The 24,257-nt window shown below is 33.3% G+C and overlaps 2 protein-coding genes across 2 annotated transcripts; one reads left to right on the forward strand and one right to left on the reverse strand.

Annotated features, from left to right (window-relative positions):
• The first annotated feature begins 9,343 nt into the window (after positions 1–9,343).
• Positions 9,344–12,676, forward strand: LOC130991890 (PHD finger protein ING1). The gene is made up of 7 exons (XM_057916338.1): positions 9,344–9,499; positions 9,854–9,925; positions 10,352–10,539; positions 11,106–11,169; positions 11,301–11,394; positions 11,952–12,123; positions 12,218–12,676. The coding sequence occupies exons 1-7, from the start codon at positions 9,472–9,474 to the stop codon at positions 12,326–12,328; spliced, it is 729 nt and encodes a 242-aa protein (XP_057772321.1). The 5' UTR covers positions 9,344–9,471; the 3' UTR covers positions 12,329–12,676.
• A 529-nt stretch (positions 12,677–13,205) lies between these two features.
• LOC130991798 (chaperonin CPN60, mitochondrial) lies at positions 13,206–17,375 on the reverse strand. The gene is made up of 17 exons (XM_057916202.1): positions 17,092–17,375; positions 16,965–16,989; positions 16,727–16,858; positions 16,352–16,511; positions 16,094–16,269; positions 15,828–15,923; positions 15,399–15,503; positions 15,198–15,284; positions 14,936–15,106; positions 14,784–14,852; positions 14,621–14,698; positions 14,412–14,507; positions 14,233–14,332; positions 14,045–14,148; positions 13,826–13,931; positions 13,652–13,730; positions 13,206–13,547 (listed from the first exon to the last, which is right to left on the reverse strand). The coding sequence occupies exons 1-17, from the start codon at positions 17,127–17,129 to the stop codon at positions 13,430–13,432; spliced, it is 1,740 nt and encodes a 579-aa protein (XP_057772185.1). The 5' UTR covers positions 17,130–17,375; the 3' UTR covers positions 13,206–13,429.
• Between the last annotated feature and the right edge of the window lie 6,882 nt (positions 17,376–24,257).

A 24,257-nucleotide genomic window follows, 5' to 3' on the forward strand; every position in this document is an offset into this window, starting at 1 on the left:
GCGTTAGCTCGTGAACATATTCGTCAAGTGATTCAGCTTGAAAAATATAAATTATTAGTATATACAACTTATATTTATCCACTAAATTAATAATAATTGTATTAAATCTCTAATTAATTTTATTTGTCATAAAAAATAATTAATGTATTTATTATTTTAAATAAAATAATTTATTTTTAAAAAAATAATCAATATTTTGAATAAATATAAATTTAAAGCTCGTATAGGCTCGATTAGGCTCGTGAGCCGCTCGCGAGCCTCAAAGTATTCGGTAAGTAAAGTTCGGGATTTGATTTGATACTAAACAACCAAACTTGAGCACACCACTATTCGGTTCGACTCGGTTCGATTACACCCCTAATATTAAGGTGTTAAAGACAATATTCCATAGTTATTAAGTGGGTATAATTCGAGCTTTATCCATTATTTTTAGGTAATTTTTTAGATATTGTAATTAACATTTATATCTATATCTATCTAAAGAAAAAAGGTGTGGTTTTATAAAATTTGGCTTATTTGTTTCACTCCATCCGTCCTCGAAAAATGAGGCACTTTCTCTTTTAGTACATAAGTTCACATCTTTTTCTTATCTCTTTATTTATATTTTTTATTTACAAAAAAAAACACATTTAATTCAATCTCAATTACTCATTTAATACAATAATAAAATCTTTTATTCACTACATCAAAATTACCACTCATTTTATTAAAATCTGTGCTAAAAAATGTGCCTTATTCTTCGTGAACAGATGGAGTATATGTATTGTGCATTAGTGGTATATGACACAACATGTATAACAAATATAAATTATCCATTAAAACTTAAGTTGGTTTTATAAATATTAATTGAGTTTGCCTAATTTACAATATTGTGTGCCTGATAATTAAATATTCATAAATAATCTACTTTGAATTTATCCGGAAAGACTATTATGAGATTAATTTTACTCGATCCGTATGAATTATTTCTTCTTCATCTCTTGACGACGATGAAATGAATTATCCAATACTTGAGATCTTCTATCTTAACTTTTGGTGTTCTATTTGTGTAGAACTTTTATTTTTATTTTATTTAAAAAAAAAGTTTCACTTTTTTTCAATTCAAATTTCTTGTGTTATAGTCAATTTTGTAAAAAATAATAATGGTTTTTTTAGTTAATAATTATTTATTAGGCTTGATGAGAGGCCAACACATTTTATTTTGCCTTTCAACATCCTCTTAAGTTCACAAGGCCAACACATTTTATTTTGCCTTCCTCAACATGCCTCTTAAGTTCACGAAAGGCTTTATTTGGGAATACATTTGAGGAAAAAATATGTAAATTTTGAATTTACAGTAATAAAAAAATTATATAAAATAGTGTAGAAGATAACTTTCTTTTATAATATCTACTACTAAAAAAAAAAAAAAAAAGCGGCCTTCAAATTTTCATGAAATTTCCTTTACATGAAAAGCTTCCTACTGATTAAATCCCCATATATATTTTCATTTTCCAATTATTCCCCATTTTACTTGAAAAACTCGAAAAAATTTTGTCAGATGCGCTATCCATAGCAACTTTAAATTAATAAAATTTACAAATTATATCTATTTCTTTTAATTAGCATATGCTTTTCTTGAAATTCTTCAGCACGTAATATTAACGATTGTAAATATTAAATACATGTGATTTGGCAGCTCACGAACTATCACTTTTATATATTATCTTTTCTTTTTCTTTTTCTTCTTTTATTACTTTTTTGTTCTTGATCTTGTACAAATTGTTTGTGGAGAATGATCGAAGCTGAAAGTGATTCAGAGCTCAAGGGTGAAGCACGCTGTTGATTTGTGGAGTATTTGGCTTGTCACCTAGCTACTGCTTCAAGAATTTATTTATATTAGTAATAATTAAGCAAATTAATTAATTACTGGTGGCTGATAATATAAGGTGCAAAAAAAGAATATGAACTTGGAGACAGATACAAATATAAAGGCTAATGCTCTTTCAAACTAATTAATCTTTGATTCGTTTTGGTGCATGTATACATCACGTAAACACATGCATGATCAAAAGAAAAATAGGTGATTTGATTGGGATTCAATAAAAAAAATTATCATAAGCAAAACTTAGTATTGAAATCTCACTATTGACACCGCCTTCGAAGAAAACAAGATAATGACAATAGGGAATTAATTAAGGTAGTTATTGGATGCCATTGTAATTTCAGCCAAATTAATGTCATTAATTATTGCTAGTTGAAGTGAGAAATTAATGTCATTGTAACTAGCTGAACTTGTATAATCATTTAATATAGTGATCATTTAAGTTGTGTAGATATTGTAGACGTCCACATCAACATTAATTTAGGATCAATTGACAATAGTATAAAAAATAGAATAATTATCCTTGAAAAAAAATATGAAAGCCTGTATTTCAAATACTCCCTCCGTCCACGAAAGAACTTCATATCTTTCTTTTTTGGATTGTCCACAAAAGAACTCCCCTATTTTTGGACTATACCCCACCACTTATAATAACTCTTACTTTCACTTTTTCACAACTCTCAATGTTAATTATACTCCCTCCGTCCACTAAGTGTTGGCCTAGTTAGTTGAGTGGAGAAAGGGACCCACAATTTATTAAAGTCAATGCAATTAGGCCACAATTTATTAAAGGGACCCCTAATTTTGATTAAAATATGAATATAAACTTACCAAAAATAGATAGGATATAATTGATGGACGGACCAAAAAGACAAGTAGACCAACAATTAGTGGACGGAGGGAGTAATACTTTTTCACCACTCCCAATACACTCAATAACTTTTTCTCCACTTTTAATACACTCAATAATATTTTTCTTAAAACGCGTGTCACTCCCTCTTAGGAAGTTCTCTTGTGGACGGAGGGAGTAATTAAGATTCTCGTATCAGCGCGAGGGGAAACTTATATTAATATAATATTCTTTAATTTGTGTAAAAATAATATTTTGTCTTTGTGAGTCTCAAATTGTGCCTGGTTGCTAATAATGAAGAGAACCTCCTCCTTTTTCTTGCAATGAGATGCCACTTAAAAAAATAGAGATCATAGGCATGTAGAAATTCAATGATTTTATTTTATTTTTTCCTTTTTAATATAATAAATTCAATGATCATCTACTTTAACTTTTCAAACTACAAATGATAATTACCACATAAAAGTTAGCATTTTCCCGACATTTCCCCACATAAAGTGTGTGTACCTAGCTCAAATTATTCATATGTTCATTAAAAACTAATCTTAGTACGTAGTAAAATATTTAATCCAATTTTACTATATATTATCAATAAACAATTGATAATGACCTTTGGCATGAAAAAAAAAAAAGGAAAAAAGAAAAGATGCAACGTCTTGTTATATATGACAAGAAATGTTATAATGTTGTGTCTGAGTCTGAGTGTAATATATTGAATATGATCGCACACCGTCTGACAAATCAAGATCATTTAGAAAGTTCAATACAAAAAGATAACGATATAAAATTGAGTTGATATGACAATATATTTTCAATTATGTAAATTTAAATTGACACTTGCATCAACTTTTCAACTAGAATTGTCATAAGTAGTCCGACTCAGATAGGTAAATCTCCGAAATATTGGATCAACTCAGCTTGACCTGAAAATTTTATGTATATATAAAGGTATTTTTCACTACAAAAAAAGTTTTCACTAGTGACATGAAGTTTGTAGCTATTACATGTGTCATAAAAATTAGTACTCCCTCCGTCCCACTAAAAGTGGCCACATTTTCATTTTGGTTTGTCCCACTAAAAGTGGCCACTTTCCTAAAATGAAAATATTTAGTATTTAATTAAGTCTAATTAATCAATTTAATTAAATTTCTAATTAAACTTAAACCCTCATTAACTTAACAAACACACACACAAAACACACACATTCATCTTCTCTCTCTCTACTTCAACGTGGCACAGCAAACTCCCCCCCCCCACACAGCCCCTCCCCCGCCCTTCTCTCTTCTTCTCCGGCGAGAAGCGGACGACACCAACGCCGGCGTCGGTCGCCGCCCCCGACCTCCCTCTCCCTGGCCTCTGCTCTCTCTCCCTCGCCCGTCGGTCGCCGCCCCCGACCTCCCTCTCCCTGGCCTCTGCTCTCCCCCCTCTGCTCTCCCTCTCGCCACCGTCGCTTCTCGCCCTTCCGGCCGACGCCGCTTCTCGCCCCTTTGGCCGCCGCTGCCTCTCGCCCCTTTGGCCAATGCCGCTTCTCGCCCCTTTCTTCTCACCGTGCGATTTTGGGGGCTAGGGCTGCGATCGAAGTCAATTGCAGAAATTCCAGGCACGGCGCCGCCGCCTCCTTCGGTACACCGGCAATTCTTGCCACGACCCTTTCGAGTTTCCGCCCTATTGAGGCCTGGGTCCGCGATTTGGGGGTGGGTGAAGGAGTATCAATTGGTTTGTCTCTTTCATTGTTTGGTATTTGGCTGAAAATCGAAGCCTGGTTCTGGTGATGAAGGTGATGCGATGATGCGAAGTATGGTTTGGTTTTTGGTTGAAAATCGAAGCTTTTTTTTTGTTTTTGATTGAAAATCGAAGCCTTCTTTCAGTTTTTGGCTGAAAATCGAAGCCTGGTTTTGATGGGCACCAAAGCTCGACTGCTGTTGGTTCACCTGTGAAGGTGAGGGGTGACCGGCGACGGCGTCGTTGCAAAGTTGGTGGGGATTAAAATTTGAATTAAGTATGACAGAAAAGTCAAATTGTAGGGGCTACACTAAATAAACACTAACTATACATTTCTTAATCTCCGTGCCGAAAAGAATGTGGCCGGAAATAATGGGACGGAGGGAGTAGTATAATTTGATAGTGTAGCTAATCACTATCTTACAAATATTATTCAACTATACATTTTAAGTTCATCTCTCTTCAATTTTCTCACTCTACAAAAATTTTATCTCTCTAGCTAACATATAATTATCCAAACACTTTAACAACATATAAACTTTTGAGGAACTATATATATCTTATAAGCTTTTGAAATTAATATATCGTAAATTACTGGATTTTATAAGTTCTTTAAAATAAATTTAGGCAAACGCCCTCTACCAGACCCTATTTTAACCTTTGGCTCGATTGACTCGATGAGAGCTAGCCATGTTTATTCAAATCAATCCTTTTTTTTTTGAGGTTAATTGCTTATAATTCGATTTTGTATAGAAATTTCATAATATATAGCGTATTAATTCCTTAATTATTGACTCAGTCTGATTTTGCTACCAATTAGGGCTTCGATAATTTTTTTGATAACATAGCCAATTGAATAATTGAAATTATTCGTAAGAAACGACATCGCTTCCGCCAATTGATTGTCGCGTGCAAACGATTATGTCACGTTAATTATTCGGCTACCTGTGTCAAATAGTAAATTTGATCGAATTTCTGATTGATAGCAAAATAAAATTAAATTAACAATTTAATAATTACCACTTCATACTTTAAAACTTGTATGTAAAATCATAATTAAAAAAAAAAGTTAATAATTTATGAGTAATTAACCCCCTTTTTTTAGAATAACCCCCTTTTTTTGTAGTAATAATATAAGTGTGTCTGTGAAGCAACGCAGACAAGGAAAAGCAAGACAAAATCGGTTAGGTTGGGGCCCTTTGACTTTGAGTAGGTGACACTGTTACCTTAAACAAATTGTCTCAACATTTTTTAATACATAAATTTTTGGTCGTTTTGATATTAGGAATTTCATTTACTGACCGTTACAGGAGTGTGAGGTGCACGAGGCTACGCTCCTGCTTCTCAATTAATTTGTTTTTGTTAGAAAAACCTCACTTATTTTTAATAATCATAAATAAATTATTATAGCTTGAATTTTATTTTTATGATAACTTTCAAATTTATGTAGCCTCCTGCTTCTCAATTAATTTGTTTTTGTTAGAAAAACCTCACTTATTTTTAATAATCATAAATAAATTATTATAGCTTGAATTTTATTTTTATGATAACTTTCAAATTTATCTCCCTTGTTTAATTAATAGTCTGCTTTTGTAACGTTGAAAGTTAATTAATTTAGCATTGAATGATTAAATATGAATGAAGTTTGTGTATCTATTGAAAAGAATAACACTCTGGGTATCTATTGAAAAGAATGACAATGTTATCAAATCAGCTTCTGATTCAATTGATCGAAAATTTTGACTTAAATGAACTATAGATATACGTATAAGTTGTATTATAATATTTGTCTTCGGACTAAAAAGTTATCATGAGGTCAAAATTCGAGCTAAAATTTAACAATTATCCTAAAAAAGAGGTTCAGATGAAATTAAACAATTTCGGTGCAAGGAGCTCAATTTAGAAAGTATTACTAATTTTTTTTCTATTGACTATGAATCTATCACTGAGGTAAATCTCTTCGTAGTTTAGTGCTCGTTTGGTTCAAGTAGAGAAATGGAAAGGGAATGAAATCAGATAAAGGAGTGCAATGGTAACAATAATCATTACTTTTATTGAGTGTTTGGTTTAACAATGGAAATGAATCATTAGTAAGGGATTCACTTTCTTTTGTTTCCCCTCTATTTTGAGGGGTAACAAATTGGGTGATTGAGTTACCCTCAAGTAAGGGTAATGATTATCTCATTACCCAAACCAAACAATAAGTAATGGATTCAATTACTTGATTCCCTTTCCAACCTCTAAAAACACTCAACCAAACGTGGTCTTAATCGGCAAGAGCGGTGATAAATTAGGGATTTCCCTTTTCATTAGGGGCTATTACAAACGATACTAATGAAGATTAATTAACTAACAATTAAGGCTCATTGCCTCCCGGCCCACAATATGCTATGTGTTGTTCTCGGCCAATTTGTTGAATCAATAATTTATCACAAATACTCATGTACAAACGGTTACACCGTGCAATTAGTTTTCAGTATGACACTACTTTATTCGGAAAATGACACTTAAATATTTCCAAATGACATTACTTCAACATACAAATGACACTTGAAAATCTTCAAGTGTCATTTGTATGTTGAAATAATGTCATTCTGAAACCAGTTGCACGGTGCAATCAGTTGCACGGGAGAGTGCCTCATAATTTGTCTATGTAACTTAAAATTATAGTAACGAAGGATCTTAGTGAATAGATGAAAATACTTTTTCAAAAGATGTTTTCATGTCATGAAAATATGTGCAATTAGGAAAAAAGATTAAAGTTGTTAGGAAAAAGTAAGTCCGGATTAATGATTTGATTGCATGTGGTCCGAGTAAGTGTAGAAGGCTTCACGCTTTGTTTTTAACCTTTTCTTGACCAAATAGTTGGGGCTTTTATTATATGCTAATAATATATTTAAATTTTTTACCCTTTCTCTTTCTCCTATCACTCTTTGTCTTCACACTACTTTCCTTGTTATGATTTAGATCTTGTCCATCCTTATAATTGATGTCGGGTAAATTATAGCTATAATGGATGGTGCATTTCACCATTTATATAACAAATGTTTGCTATTGTGCACAACTTCATCATGTCTATTTTCTTTTTGTCCTCGAGCCATTTTTGCAATGATGTAATTTAATTGATAAAAAGTAAAATACTTCATATATATCTCTCGAAATATATTGGACATCTATCTTCGCATTAATATATTATATATAGAACTATCAAATTATTGGATCAAATTGAAAAAAATCAATTACATCTAAAACATGGCTAAACCTGACCTAAAATTGAATTTTTCGACCAATCAAGGGATGATCGTCAGGCTCAGAGCCAACGGGACAAATAGAAAATTCGGTCTGAGCTCGAATTATGTTAGGTTTAAAATTGTGGTGTATAGCGAGGATTTCTAATAAAAACTAAAGTTATTATGAAAAATGAGAACCAAATTTCATAAATACATAGTAACATAATTCTTGTTGCATTTTACAACAGTTGTATTTGCATTCTTATATCTCATCTTCATACAGTATTATATATGTACGATTACAACAACTTACTTTTTATATAATATTGAAAGATGATAAATGTAAAAATGCAAATACACAGTTGTTATAAAATGCAACAAAAATTATGTTATTGTGCATTTATAAAATTTGGTTCTCATTTTTCTCAATAACTTTGATTTTTGTGTTAACTGAACCCTTTGTGTTTATATATATATAAGTGAATGGAGGTGCACCGACTAGATTGCATTTGATTAAGAATAACCTAATAAGTTGTTAGGTTTTATCTAAAATTGGGTTTTGGTATGTATCTTGTGAAAGTAAATTTATGCGATATAAAGTTCTAGGGGAATCGAAATGGATTTGGTGAGAGTTGGCAAGAATTCTTGTAACTTTGTAAGGCAGCTAATCATATCATGGACTGCTTCTCCAAAAAATCATATCATAGACACCACATTATCACATGCATTCTACTTGCTTCTTTTGTGCTTTTGCACTCCCATCAACAATTATATTAGTCCACGATATTGGGTTTATGCTCAATTATTTCAACTCCAAATTGTCCATAATGGATAACATATATCGAGTACTTAATTTTATCTTTATTATTAGATTTTTTTTAATTTATTTTAAGTATGAATCAAGTAAGTTAGCTCAAATTATAAAAATTATCAAGGCATTTCAAAGTTTCAATTTATCTAATTAATAAACTACTTTCATCAATTTAAGTCAATCATCCATAATAAATGTCCCCTTAAAAAAATACTTGGAATGATGAAATGACGCCTTTTCAAAAATATTAGAACCATTGTTTCTAAAAAAAAAACATATTAGACCTTTCAATTATTCCAAAAGGACTGCTGAATTGTCATGTTTTTTTTTTGTTTGGAGGACATATATATTAGTTAAAATCTTGAAAGTTTGAAGGTTTAAATATTTCTTTTAAAATATAGAAAAGGAACTACACCCTTATTAGTCATCTACAATAAAAGTTGTTATTTCAAATATCATTAAGTAGGGGTGTTACTAAGCAAAAAGCTTGTACATTTTTTTCAATTGAAGAATGGAGGATTGAGATTCATACTTAACAAGATAGGACATTCTTAGCAAAGAAATAAAGCTATAAATAATATTTGGAAAGAAAAATAAAATAAAATGAACTAGTCGTTTGGGTTATAAGATATTTCCGAGATATGTGAATTGCGATATTGGGCCTCAAACTCTGCAGCCCACTGCTTAAAAAAAACACCATTGAGCTTTGTACCGTACGAATATGAATATCTAAACAATATTACAATTATTACAATCACAGCTTATTTATTTGGAGTATTTTTTTTATTATTATTATTTGGAGCCACTAAACAGTCATCAGTCAATCACAGGGAGTTAACCGTTTATCCGTCCGGGGTAGTTATGTCTTTTCACTTTTCACGCAATTGTATATATGAGGGCTCATATTCCTTTCCGTCTGGCGGGAAGATTCGTTAGGGCTCTACAAGATTTCTTCAATTTTCTCTGAAATTGCGCCAAATTTCTCACTCATGCAATGTCTATCAGCGAGGAATTCCAAGCTAGTAAGTCTAGTTTCGTCTCTAGATTATTGAATTTCTGTTTTGTCGTGTCGGAACCCTAGTTCGTCAGAGTGACCTAATTTCATTGAAATTGTCATTTGAATCAACTGCGTTTGATTTGTTTGGAGACAGAAACCTGTTAATCTGGAGGCCTTTCTCCTTTTTAAAACGTTTCTTTTCAATTAAATGGGGGAGCTGAAGTCTTACAGTTTTCATCTGTTTCTTAGCCATTCTTTTTTTATGTGAGAAGTGAAGTTGTGACCTTTTACTGCTGTAACTAGTTTTATGAGAAGAATTTACTTTCCCTTGTATTGGATTATGCTGATGCTTCTTCTTTGTTGTTTTGTTTTTGAATAGATATTGAAGCCTTACCCAATATATTACAAAGGAAATATGCGCTGTTAAGAGATTTGGATAAGAGCTTACAAGGTAATGTGTCACTAGAAAAATTATCCATGTTGTTTGTTCGTCATTTGTGTTTCTTGAAGATTGTCTCTGTCGACACAGGGTAAACTGTTTAAGTCAGTGTCGTATAAAGTGAAACGTTTAGCTCCTACAAGTCTAAATTGTATCATCTAAACTTTAGGAATGTTGAAGGTTTATAATGTTTCACCACAATCCTCTTTTACTGCATGCTTGATTCCCATATTGAAAGCCTTTTCAACCTGCCTGCTAGATTTTGGTGGAGATATGAACTGGGTTCTTTTCTTCTCAGCATTTCTGGATTTTCAAATTTGTGTGCTTGTTGTCAGAAAAACATCCATCGAAAAACATGTTGATAATCTATATCTATCAATTCATGGTAATCATGCTTTCTTGTCTCAATCATTTCATGTATCTCACTTTAACAAACAGAAATCCAGAAGCAAAACGAACAGCGCTGTGAGCAAGAAATAGATGATATGAAGCGTGGTATAAAATCCGGTACCATCACTCCCAATTCTTCCCTTCTCAAATTTACAGATGATGCTGTAGATGAGCAAAAACATGCCATAAGGATTGCCGATGAGAAAGTAGCATTGGCGACTCAGGCTTATGATTTGGTACTTATCAAACACTGCCTAATTTGTGTTGTGATTTGGTGTGATACTTGCTTTGTTTTTGAATTTTTATACCAATATCCTTATCTTTTCCCTGATTGTAGCTAATCACACTTTAATCTTCTGTCCAGGAATATACTTATTACTAAATTTCCTGGATGTGTTTCTGCATTATCTCTTTTTATTATTTTGAGTTTAAGAATGGGGACATATGCATAGATAAACAGGGCTGCTAAGAATTTCTAGTTTTTTTAGTTTTAGCAGATGTTCCTGGCCTTTGGTTTCAAACATTCTGTATAAACATGCTTTCTCTAGTGCAAAGTTGTAAGTTGATCCCTTTTTTCACAATAATCTAGTACTTACTCAAAGGGTTGCAACTAATAGACTAGGGTGTCAAAAACAAGGATGAACTGGATATGGAGAACATCATAAATCCATGATATAGTGGTAAAATAGAATTTGCCGAACACAAATGGGATAGCTTGGCTTGCATGTAGTGTAAAGCTTTTCTGGCTTAAACCATGCATATAACAAAGTTGACTTAACGATTTATTTTTCCTTTGGAAAAGGTAGACACTCACATTCAACAGCTTGATCAATATTTGAAGAAATTTGATGAGGATCTTCGGCGTGGTATTTATCTAGTTGCTCTAATATCACTCTTTATCTGAATGTGGCTCAGTTGCAGAGTGCCCATCTGCCACTGTGTACAATGATTTTATATCATGTTTCTCACAGTTTCTGTATCTTTTGGTCTGAAATAGCTGAAAGGGAGGCCATGGCTGCAACTCCTCCAGCTCATGATAACAATGTCAAAGCTGGAAGGTCCGGTGAAACTAGCAATAGAGGGCGGAAGAAGTAAATCCTTACTCTGGACCCTTCTAGTTTCAAATATTTTCTTTGAAATAGAATTCTTGTGCAATTGTCTAGAACTTTGCATGATTGTTTATGTTTCAGATTAACAACCTGATTCATTGCCCTCGTAAATGGTACTTTTACCTGAAGAGCTGGGGTTGTGTTGAAAAATATATCTTGTGCGAGTTGTAAATTTAAAACCTAAATCATCTCCAACTCCCGCCCAGAAGAGCAAATGGAGAAACTGTGAGCTGGCAATGAGGCAGTATGTGATAGTCCTTATTGGCTTGTGTGTTTTAGAATTTAGGTTCGAACTCAGTTTTCAAAAATATCTTAGATTCTCTTCACATGTCAGCAGCAGAAATGTATGAAATTACACTAATCAGCAGGTATTGATTGTGATGACAACAGCATTGTGTACCGGATATGGTTATTTCTCTTCCTTGAAGACCAGTCTATCTGTTGATTGAAAGAACTCTAGTTCTCTTATGGAAATATCTGAGCCTTATGAATGCAAGTAGATGAGCTTTGCATTGAGTAAATATAATCTTTCTGTGCAGGACACGCCTTGCAACAGCAAATGCAGCTGCCTCCTCAGCCTCTGCAACTGGTGCAACAACTGCAGCAAATACAAGCATGGAATTAGATCTGCCTGTTGATCCGAACGAGCCCACGTATTGTTTCTGCAACCAAGTGAGCTATGGCGAAATGGTTGCATGTGACAATCCCGATGTAAGTAAACAACCCCCTCCCTCCCGGCTTCTTTTCCCTCGGTTATCCCACCTTTTGACTCTGAGATGACAAAATTTGCTGCTTTGTTATGCAGTGCAAGATAGAATGGTTCCATTATGGCTGTGTTGGCCTTAAAGAACAGCCAAAAGGCAAATGGTATTGTTCAGATTGTGTTGGGAGCCAAAGGCGTAGGAAAACGAGATAACGCACTCTGAACTGCTCTGCCAACTAATGTTTCCTATGTTACTGAAACTCTCACATTTCTAACTTTTTCTACAAGGTCACGACTGGATTTGTGGAGTAATGAATGCAACTTTGCGACAGAAATGTAAAGGGTTGGATATTGCCTCCTCTTGATATCTTGTTGTCACAAGTTCATGCTATATAGGCACCCATTGACAACTTAATCTCTTTCTGTGTGTTTAAATGAAACTCTGATATTATATTTCTAAGGGAAGAGTTGAGTTGTGCAGCTGTATAACTTGTTGATCAATAAACAATGAGAATGGTGGAAATATCAAGATTAGGTCTATTCATATCACTTTTACACCAAGTTTAATGTTTGGTTGGATTTTATTATCTTTGTTAGATTAGATGTTTCTCAATTAAGAGAAACTAGTGAGCGAGGATAATGCAATAACGCACCCAAACATTATGGTATTTCTCCTGTTTGTAATGATGAAAGAATCATGGTACAAATCCCAATTCCCAATTTCCTCATCCCCATCTCAAAAGTTTATTATATTTTTTAAGTTCATTTTTATGTTATAAATGGATAGGTTCTATACTTATGTTCAATATCTGGCATTACTGTTTGTATTAACAAACTAGTAATTTTATTGTGTTTTCGAGACAAACAGCCTATGTAATTAAAATTAACCATTTTAAAAGAAACATAGGATGAAAATTGCGTTCGAAAAATTTGTTCTTCATTATCTATTCCAGCGGATACCAGAAAGATTAAAGGCCGACTTCTCATCTGCAAATAAATAAACTTAAAACAATTAAATTCAAATCTCTCTATAACCTCATTAGCCAAAATCAAATGGGTTGCAAGATCTATAACTACAATGCCACAAGAATAGCAGTCACTATAAAAGTCATAAATAATTTCTTGAGAGTGAAAAATGTGAATGATAAAAGTGGCGGAGAGATAAATAATTACTGGACCAATCCCAAAACCATTACACAGAGTCTAACCCTAACAAGCCAACTCGCCCTATCATTACATCCCGCTTCAAAATAACACAAACTCTCTTTTATTTTTTTTCCTTCTATTTCAACAATTTGTCAGCAATCAGTCACCTCAGTAGTCCATGCCTCCCATTCCTCCCATGCCGCCGCCGCCCATAGGTGGTCCGGCCTTCTCTTCCGTCGGTTGCTCCACCACAATTGCCTCCGTCGTCGTCATCAGTGAAGACACACTGCAAACACACAAAACTCCATCAGCTTCAGCTTCATGAGTGAGAGAGAGAGAGAGAGAGACACACACACGCAGAGACAGAGAGAGAGAGAGAGAGATGCTTACCTAGCAGCATCAACAAGGGCAGTTCTAATGACCTTCAATGGGTCGATGATTCCAGCTTTAACCATATCCACATATTCACCTGTTTGCCACACAATTTATACATACATACATTTTTAGGCTTCAAAGCAGAAAACAGCATATAATCTAATCTATCTTGAAAAGAACCGTATATACCTTTAGCTGCATCATATCCAAGGTCAGGATTTTCTGATTCCAACAATTTGCCAACCACAACGGCACCCTCCACACCAGCATTTGCTGCAATAGTGAAAACTGGCGTCTGCATTTACAAAAGTAGTACATCAGCTCAAGCAGGCACAAGAGGCCGAGATATCCGGCGCTCATTGCTATGTGTAATTAACATAATGGAGCATATATTTATCAAAATCAAACCTTCAAAGCATTTTGAATAATTTGGACACCAATTTTCTGATCGAAGTTGGCTGTTGGCAGCTTCTCCAGTTCTTTGGCGGCGTAGAGGAGAGCAACACCTCCACCTACAATATAAGAACTATCTCAGCATCTCTTTCCTTGATGATTCGGCCAGAAATTGCAAAAACAACATGAACCAGAAAACATACCGGGCACAATCCCTTCCTCAACAGCTGCTTTTGTGGCATTGAGAGCATCAGTCACTCTATCTTTCTTCTCACCAACTTCTGCTTCGCTCGCTCCTCCAATCTGAAAGAGAAAGGGATTTAAGATTAATCATATTCATCCCACTTACCAAAACTTTTATGACACTGTAGGCAAAGGCAACCTTTAGCACAGCTACACCACCAGATAGCTTGGCAAGCCTTTCTTGCAACTTCTCCTTGTCGTAATCAGAAGTGCTCAATTCAACTGCTGACCTGATCTGCATAATGGAATATATAACCGCACAAACACAGGTAAAAGAAAAGTTTATCGAAAAATAATGATAAAAAGTTGAGAATAGCTCAAGAGCAGTGCCAACAGAATAACACAAACCTGCTCACATCTCTCTTCAATGGATTTCTTCTCACCAGATCCATCAAGTATAACAGTATCATCCTTAGATATGGTGACCTGGGAAAGAGAAAAACATGATCAGCTAAACTTGATAAATGCAAGCGCATTAAGATGACTAGAAATCAAGCAAAGCAGAACTAACCTTCTTGCACGATCCCAGCATATCCAGCTCCACATCATCCAAATTCATTCCAAGCTCCTCTGTAATGACCTGTGCCACATGAATTTAATTTAATTACAAAATTGCAACACTGAAAAATATAGATTAAAAGAACATTACAGCACGAGACATACTTGGCCCCCAGTTAAAACAGCAAGATCCTGCAAGCCTGATTTCCTGTTTTCACCGAACCCAGGAGCTTTGATGGCACAGACCTTGATTCCAGCTCTAAGCTTGTTAAGGATAAGAGTGGCAAGTGCATCGCTTTCAACATCCTCTGCAACTATCAGAAGAGGCCTTTGCCTCTGCACAGATATGACAATACAGATTCATCAGCTCAACAATAACATAGGGCCTTTACCAACTTTAAAGTTTAGGGTTAAATAAGAAACCAACCTTCAAGGCCAATTCAAGGACTTTAACTATGGCATTTATGCTAGAGATTTTCTTCTCGTGGATAAGGATTAGAGGGTCATCCAATTCCTATCAATAGGAAGAGTCAAGTGATAAATAATTTAAGTAGACGGGTAAATAAATTCCCTCCAGCTAGCAGGCAATTATTTCCGAAAAACCTCTTTTGGGTATTATAACACTTACACATTTCTGAGTCTTCTGATTTGTGATGAAGTATGGGGAGATATAGCCTCGGTCCAGCTTCATGCCCTCAACTACTTCCAACTCATTGAACAATGTCTTCCCATCCTACAACACCAACAAGCAACCACATCTATTCAATAAGTATTGCTATACATCGATACAAAAACAATAAGCACAGAGAAAGCAGCCCATACTTGAAAGGCAAAAAAGCTATATGGTTGCTAACAAGAATTATCTCTATAATATTATTTGTCTCTTTCATCAAGGAAACCATAAATGATCAGAAAGCATGCAAGGTCAACTTGATGGTCACAACTTCTATGAACAAATAAATGATTTCCTGCAGAGTGCTAATCTCTTAGTTTCAATTCATTCTACTAACCACAAATTATTAAATTAATCAAGAATAGTCGATAATAGAGCACGTACTTGAATTGTGATCACACCCTCCTTTCCAACTTTTTCCATAGCCTTTGCGATCAGCTCACCAATCTCCCTTTCTCCATTAGCAGAAATAGTTCCAACCTACAAAACGTGCAATGGAACTATAAGGCTTGCAAGCAAAAGAGCAGAAATTGTGCACAAATATACCACTATTCAATTTCTTCACATTCCATCACTGATGGCACCGGTCTGCTGTATAAAAAACTCATTATCAATACTAGTCAAGGAAAAAAATAGCAAACAACAGAAACCTGAGCAATCTCCTCTGATGTGCTAATCATCCTTGCCCTGCTTTTCAAGTTTGTAACCACAGCATCAACAGCCATGCTGATGCCGCGTCTTAGATCCATGGCGTTCATGCCAGCTGCCACCGACTTGCACCCTTCGGCGAATATTGCACGGGTAAGGACAGTAGCACAAGTTGTACCTGAAAAACACAACTGTTAGGACGTTCCATTTAAACAATGCAAAACCAAAAAAGAAGAAGAAGACCAATGTCATGAGCTTACCATCACCAGCAACATCATTAGTAGCATTTGCCACCTGCTTAACAAGGCTTGCACCAATATTCTTAACTTTGTCCTTAAATTCAATGCTCTTCGCGACAGTGACACCATCCTTTGTCACTTTGGGGGCACCCCAACTTTGCTCAATCACTACATTACGCCCCTACACCAAACAACCCGACATTGAGCTTCTCAAGAACTGAATCAATAAAACCAAACTAGAAAATTGCACCAGAAATAAATAACAAAATAAAGCCAACAAATTTAAACGAAAACATTGCTATAGCTAGCAATAAACTACACATCACACGATCTGCAGCCACTTACAATTAGAAATGACTTAAAAGGAGACAAATGAAATTGCAATAAAAGGCATACCTTAGGACCCATGGTGACTTTAACAGCATCAGCAAGCTCTTCAACACCCTTAAGCATCAAAGCCCTAGCCTCAACTCCAAATCTAATATCTTTAGCAGCATAATTTCTACTCCATCCCAATCTACCACCAATCTGCACAGGACCCACAGAAATAAATCAATTATACAGCCCGACGTAAATAACCCCAACTCAAAATCAGATTGAATTTTATTTTATTTTTAGAAAAACATCTTGTTACCTGTTGGCTGCTGTTCCTCGCAACCCTGCACAATTAAAACAATAACCAAAAGATGAGTTATAACAATCAAACCACATGGCAACAGAAACATTAATGCAGTTATGGTTCATGATTGATTCATTTTTACCTGGCTTTGGAGGCGAGATTTGCTGCAAATCGATACATATTTTGACGCAGTGAGTAGCGCAACAAAGCAAACAAATTGAATTGTTGAGTTGAGAGGGTTTACTGCGTGTAGAGAGAGAGAGTTGAGAGAGCTGGTGCGTATTGTGTGTGCTTTAAATGAAAACTGAGAAGAGTCTAGAAGATATAGGAAGGTTGCATCTTCTAGGGTTTATGCGACGGCTCCCTCTCACTTAAAGGGTTTAAGCTTCTTCCTTCATGTATCTACCTTTTTTTTTTCTTTACTATTATTGCTTTTGCTTGTGTATTTTATTGTATTCTTTTTAACGTTTCTGCCCTTTCTTTGTTTTATTTAAATTTAGGTCAATATATGAATGTAAATATTTTTAGAAATAGCTTGAAATTCATAAAAGCCAAATGGCATAATTTAACTTGTAATTAATTATTATTATTATTTACTACACCAACGTAATTTTAAATAAAATTGTATACATATGACAGTTATTAGCCTTGGTGCTGATTTTGTGGCCGCTGAAATCATAGAGATCGCTATCATAATCCTGCCGCATAAACAAAAACTACAGATATCTTATTGGTATTTCAAATCTATCTATTTTCAATGAAATATTGCAATAATTTGTATTTTAATGGGTATGTTTATGTTTATTGTCTTGTGTAACAAGAAATCAAATATAATCTTGCTAAAACTTCTTCAATCATAATTATGTAAATTTTACCATTAGACTATCTTTACTTCCAACCCAAACGACCCATTGTACAAATAAGACAAAAGACTTGATAAAAATAAATAATAAAATAATTTATTAGTCTCGTCTATATTATTGATCTTTTGTGTAGATTTAAGATTTGAATTAGCTCTAAGTTGATGTGATTTTATTATTATTATTATTTACTACACCAACGTAATTTAAAAAAAAAAATGTATACATATGACAGTCATTAGCCTTGGTGCTGATTTTGTGGCCGCTGAAATCATAGAGATCGCTATCATAATCCTGCCGCATAAACAAAAACTACAGATATCTTATTGGTATTTCAAATCTATCTATTTTCAATTAAATATTGCAATAATTTGTATTTTAATGGGTATGTTTATGTTTATTGTCTTGTGTAACAAGAAATCAAATATAACCTTGCTAAAACTTCTTCAATCGTAATTATGTAAATTTTACCATTAGACTATCTTTACTTCCAACCCAAACGACCCATTGTACAAATAAGACAAAAGACTTGATAAAAATAAATAATAAAATAATTTATTAGTCTCGTCTATATTATTGATCTTTTGTGTAGATTTAAGATTTGAATTAGCTCTAAGTTGATGTGATTTTTTTATATAAATTATATAAGTAAATAAAGAAATTTAAAAATCGCGTGACGGAAGACTCGAACCCAGAACCTTATCCAGATGCATTTGGTTTGACACTTGTTAAGAATATTTGCTCACTTTGTTCCTTTTATTTCTTAACTGCTGCCCAAAAACGAGTGATGGTACGCTTCAAAGAGTTGAAAAGGGTGACAGCCTCATTCATAGCTCATTTCCTTGACTTCCTATTCTTCAAGTTTTGAAACAGATATTGAACAATGTGATTTCTTTCTATAGTTGGTGATTTCTTTTGAAATAGATTTTTACTCACTATATTGGTGATTTCTTTTGTGTTGAACTTTTTCTTTTGTGTTGAACTCTTTCTTTTGAAAAAGTTGTGTCAACTTTTTATATATATATATATAAATTACATAAGTAAATAAAGAAATTTAAAGACCGCGCAACGGAAGACTCGAACTTGAGACCTTATCTAGGTGCATTTGCTTTAGCACTTGTTAAGAATATTTGCTCACTTTGTTCCTTTTGTTTTTTAACTGTAGCCCAAAGACGAGTGACGGTACGCTTCGAAGAGTTGAAAATGATGACAGCCTCATTTATAGCTCATTTCTTTGGCTTCCCATTCTTGAAGTTTTGAATTAGATATTGAACAATGCGATTTTTTTCTAGAGTTGGTGATTTTTTATCACTGTGATTTTTTATCACTGTGCTGGTGATTTCTTTTGAAACAGATTTTTACTCACTATGTTGGTGATTTCTTTTGTGTTGAACTTTTTCTTTTGAAAAAGTTGTGTGAACTTTTTTTTATATATAAATGACATAAGTAAATAAAAAAATTTAAAGACCGCACAACGGAAGACTCGAACCTAAGACCTTATCTAGGTGCACTAGTTGTGCCCCCGCGCTATGCGCGGAATCATACATATTATTTCTTAAAGCACTCTCTCGTCTAACCGGTTGCACCGTGCAACTGATTTCTGAATGACACTATTTCAACATAGAAATGTCACTTGGAGATCTTCAAGTGTCATTTGTATGTTGAAGTAGTGTCATTCGAAAATGGTCAAATATCATTTTTCGAATGAAGTAGTGTCATTTTGAAAATCAGTTGTACGGTGCAACCGATTACACATGAGTATTTGTATTATTTCTTCCAATCATACATATTATTTCTTATGTTTTAATAATTTTTTTTTTGAAAAATGAAAAATTATCACATAACAAACATCCTTACTCAACTTATCATTCATATTAAATGTTATTATGGCCCAACAAATAATTATCTTTCTTTTCACTTAAAAAAATATTTTTATTTTCTCTACAACTTTTTCGACAAAAATACCTTCAAAAAAACATATTTTCTCACTCATATTTTACTATAAACTATTAGTTTCTTAGCATCCGTGCTCAATCTTTGTGACCTATAATTTGTATTTAGTCACATTTACAATATATCTTTTATGATAATTTAATTTTCATGAAAAATAATTATATTTTTTGAGGAATAATTATAAATCTTATATAGAGAATAATAAATTTGGTTGCATACGTACAAATTTCAATGAAAAACCATTATTGGACTTTTTCATTCTATATTTATGTCGTGTGTGTTATTGGAAAAGGTATATAAATATTCTTTATGCACACATATTTTTTTATTATAAGAAAAAAATCATATTATATAGTTGATTTCATATTTGTTAATCATATAACAAAAATATGACACATTACTGATAATTTATCCCTCAAAACCTAATTACTTTTAAAATAAAACATTTGTACGATTATTTAGGTTAAAAGAAAATGAATTAAGAGTATTAACTTATAACTAATTTCTACAATGTCTTTTGTTCAAAAGTAACTTATCATTTGCATTGGAAATACGAAGAAATTTGCATTGGAGACGTGAAAAGATAGATATTTATTGGAAATAGGAAGAGCACCTAAAAAATTGAACAACTTTCTTAAAAAATATATTAATAAAAAATAGGCATACATTTTGGCGGGAAAATTTAGATCCACAACTTTCCTTTAGTATAGTATATAGATATAGATTTGGTTTAGCACTTGTTAAGAATATTTGCTCACTTTGTTCCTTTTGTTTTTTAAATGTAGCCCAAAGACGAGTGACGGTACACTTCGAAGAGTTGAAAATGATGACAGCCTCATTCATAGCTTATTTCTTTGGCTTCCTATTCTTCAAGTTTTGAAACAAATATTAAACTATGCGATTTTTTCCTAGAGTTGGTGATCTTTGATCACCATGCTGGTGATTTCTTTTGAAACATATTTTTGCTCTCTATGTTGGTGATTTCTTTTGTGTTAAAGTGTTGTTTAAAATGTAGAGTTCACCAAAATAGACTTATTTTTCTTTTTTGCAGATATCCCAAAATATAGGTCGATTTTAATAAAAGGTGGTGCATTTTTAAATTATTTACAAATATATCTCTACTTAATTCTTTGATTAATTCTAGAATTAATGTATTGTCAAATACTCCTTCTGTCCCAACTTTTAGTATCCAACTTTCCTTTTGTAGTCTTTCCACATTTTAGTATCAATTTCTATTTTTAGTAAAAGTAGGTGGGACCCTTGCTCCACTTTAATTATTTTAACACTCACATAAAAAGTGAGACTCCTATTCCACTCACAACACACTCAACCACTTTATTAAAATTTGTGCCACTCTCAAATAGATACTAAAAGTTGTGATGAATGGAGTAATAAATATGGGCATATTAGGAAGTTACTTGTATATTTTTTTTTTCAGTGATTTTTTTAATCCTTGTACATAATTCAATCAACCTATATAACTGGGACGAATGAAGTATTTTGAAAAAATTATGAGTTGTATAATATATATCAAAGAGTAGAAGTTCTAAAAAAACTTCTTTGCTAATATGCATAAAAAAAGTTTTAGAATTTTTTTTTCTTAGTAGAAACCTAAAATAAAAATAAATGGATATTTTGATGGACATTTTAAATAGCTATAGATGATCGTTGATAAAAAAAAAACATGTTAACTGAGATATTGGTCATTGATTTGACTCACATACAACTATAAGAAGTCACATTTATTTCAATAATTATAGTATTAGTGAGATCTATCTTATATAAGTTAAAAAAATTATGAATGTTATCTTTTAAGTTATGAAAATATTACTAATTTTATTATAGTTGTATAAAATTAAAAAAAAAATATTAAACTTTAAAAAGTATGGATTACTTGTACTTTTAAATAATTTAGTTAAATAACTATTACGTGGAGTGATTGGGCGTATTTATACGCATTTATTTGGAAGATTTTGGTATGATTTATGTGCTGAATTTGTGTTAAATATCATCTTTTGGAATGAATTATAGTCTTATGTGAATTTTGATGGTATTTGATAGGTTTTGAAGAAAAGACTTGGTTTTGAGAAGAGTTTTGAAATATTAAGCTACGAAGAATGAAGACTTCCCAAAACATCTACTGAGCAGGTCAAGCTGAAATTGGAGCCGAGTTTAAATTTGAGAGAAATTGGGCTGCACTTTTTGTGGGCTATGCAGCGCCACTTTTTGTTTAAGTTAATTAGTTTTGGTTAGTTAATTTTGATTTATTATTTTGTGGGCTATGCAGCGCCACTTTTTGTTTAAGTTAATTAGTTTTGGTTAGTTAATTTTGATTTATTATTTTGTGGGCTATGCAGCGCCACTTTTTGTTTAAGTTAATTAGTTTTGGTTAGTTAATTTGCTAGTGGGCCCATGCGCCACTTTTCTCTTATTTCTTTAGTTAATTAGATTAGGTGTTTTGGATTAAAAGGCTTTCACGCCACTTTAGTTAGTAGGAGATTAGGTTAGTTTTATTTATTTCCTTAGTTATATATATTAGAAGTCAGACGAATTTTGGGGATTACAACAGATCAGCCGCAATTTTAAGAAACACATTCCAGACGACAATTTTTGGAGCAATTAATCAAGTTTTTTTCGGTTCTTCATTCTTTGCAATTATTTATTTAATTTATTTGTTTTATTTGATTATATTTTTTAGCTAAATTCGTTTATTTCGGCATCGATTAGGGAAGCACTAACGAAAATTGTTCTGTGATATCTAATTGTTCTTATACATTATTTTATGCTTGCATCTGCGATCCTCCATGTTTAATGATATTAATTGTTTTAATCCATTAGATAGTTGCAAATATTTATTGGGTTAGAATTAATTATATAGCCAATTGAACCGGCCATCCGTAATTGTGGTTTAGGTTTGATTAGTGGTAAATTGACACATCAGGGTTAAGGGAAAAGCAGTCTTAATTCAATAATCCTGCGTAAGAGTTTATTGGTTTTGAATCGGGTTTCTCTAGATATTAATGTTGTCGGCTCATTAAACCTATAGAGCGTCTCTTACGGTTGTCAGTCGATTAGGGTAGTAATTAGTGAAGCGTCTTCCTAATTACCGAATAATTAAGGAGAAATAAGATCACGTCAGAAGCGTCTTCGGTGGTTATAACTGGTTTGCTTGCATGAATTAAAGTTATATTTGCATCAATGATCATAATAATTAAGCTAGGGTGGACTTAATTGATTGGTGGAATTCTTTATTAATTGTTGGAGTTTTCTATTTATTTATTTAGGATTAGAACCTTTGCAATTCTTTTGGATTTTATTTATTTATTTCTATTTTAGTATTTTCATATTTTCCCCATAAATTTCGTTTTTGTTGAGTTTCTTTGCAGGTTGGCTTTTAGGAGAATTCTCGCCGATCCCTTGGGAGACGATCTTGCTTACTGCTGCTGTCTGCGCAGTGTGGACATACCGGCTGACTGCCGGATATTTTTGGTGTAAAACGACGCACCATGGAGCAAAACTAGTTTATACTGAAACATTAATAAAAGATCAAATCACATGTCATCATCTCCTCCTCTAAATCTCTCTCCCTCCAATACCAATATGTCCAGCGACATAGTTCGCCGTCGACCAAACAGAAAATCAGCCGAGGCATTTCACCATCGATGAAATAAAAAATTATCCGGAGAATTTAACCGCCGACGAAACTGGAAGCTGGCGTGGAAGACTTTGAGGAACACACTGGTTGAACTCAAAGGGAAACCGATTGGCGCTTGTGAAGATGATATCGGGTAAATTTGTATTAAGAATGTTAGGTTTCGTACTGAATTTTTGAAAGTAATCTGCAATTGTACTTGTTTTGTACGTCTTTCATCGGCCTTGGAAATTTTTTTGTTACTAATTCATTGTAGAAGAATCTTAAAGATTTTAGGGGTTGGTCAAAGGATTGTGAAAATGATTAATATTATCCTGTATATAAAAAATGCCAATGCATGCGAACCACAATCTTCCAATATTTTGTAGCAAATATTTTCCGCACGCCCGTGTGCAAGGCTGAATGAGAGGGAGAGAAGAGAGAAGTGTGTGTGTGCGTGGCACATGCTGTAGAGTGTAGGTATTTAGGGTTTGGGTCTGTGGAGTGTTAGGTCGAGTTTGGACTTGGGTTTGAGAAGATAGATGGGTTAGAGTTTTAAGATTTGCATTGGGTTATTTATATGTCTGTGAACCGGCAATTCGGCCCGAAGATTAACCGCCAGTTCTTGGATCGATGGATAATTGAAACATAACCAACCCACTTTTTGGACAATTTTGGTTTCGGAATCACGGTTCTGAGCCAGACTCGGTGATCGACGGCCGGTCTAGGGTCAGAATGTTTCAGTTAATTTGAACAACTCTAGATTTTGAAACGGTGAAATTTGAGAACACTACGTATGATGAAGTTATTTTTTTAGGATGTGTTCTCTTTGATTAATAAATTTATCATGAGAAAAAAAAATGA

This window comes from Salvia miltiorrhiza, chromosome 7 (assembly GCF_028751815.1).
Source record: "Salvia miltiorrhiza cultivar Shanhuang (shh) chromosome 7, IMPLAD_Smil_shh, whole genome shotgun sequence".
Lineage (NCBI taxonomy): Eukaryota > Viridiplantae > Streptophyta > Magnoliopsida > Lamiales > Lamiaceae > Salvia > Salvia miltiorrhiza.

Bases quoted from the DNA above. Each gene is read 5' to 3' on its own strand.
- LOC130991890 (XM_057916338.1), top strand. From the start codon at position 9,472: ATGTCTATCAGCGAGGAATTCCAAGCTA. The intron at 9,926-10,351 runs GTAATGTGTCAC...TTTAACAAACAG, and splicing joins TTTGGATAAGAGCTTACAAG to AAATCCAGAAGCAAAACGAA. The intron at 10,540-11,105 runs GTACTTATCAAA...CCTTTGGAAAAG, and splicing joins CGACTCAGGCTTATGATTTG to GTAGACACTCACATTCAACA.
- LOC130991798 (XM_057916202.1), bottom strand. From the start codon at position 17,129: ATGTATCGATTTGCAGCAAATCTCGCCTCCAAAGCCAG. The intron at 15,285-15,398 runs GTAAGTGTTATA...TCCTATTGATAG, and splicing joins ATCAGAAGACTCAGAAATGT to GAATTGGATGACCCTCTAAT. The intron at 14,333-14,411 runs GTTGCCTTTGCC...TTTCTCTTTCAG, and splicing joins GTGGTGTAGCTGTGCTAAAG to ATTGGAGGAGCGAGCGAAGC.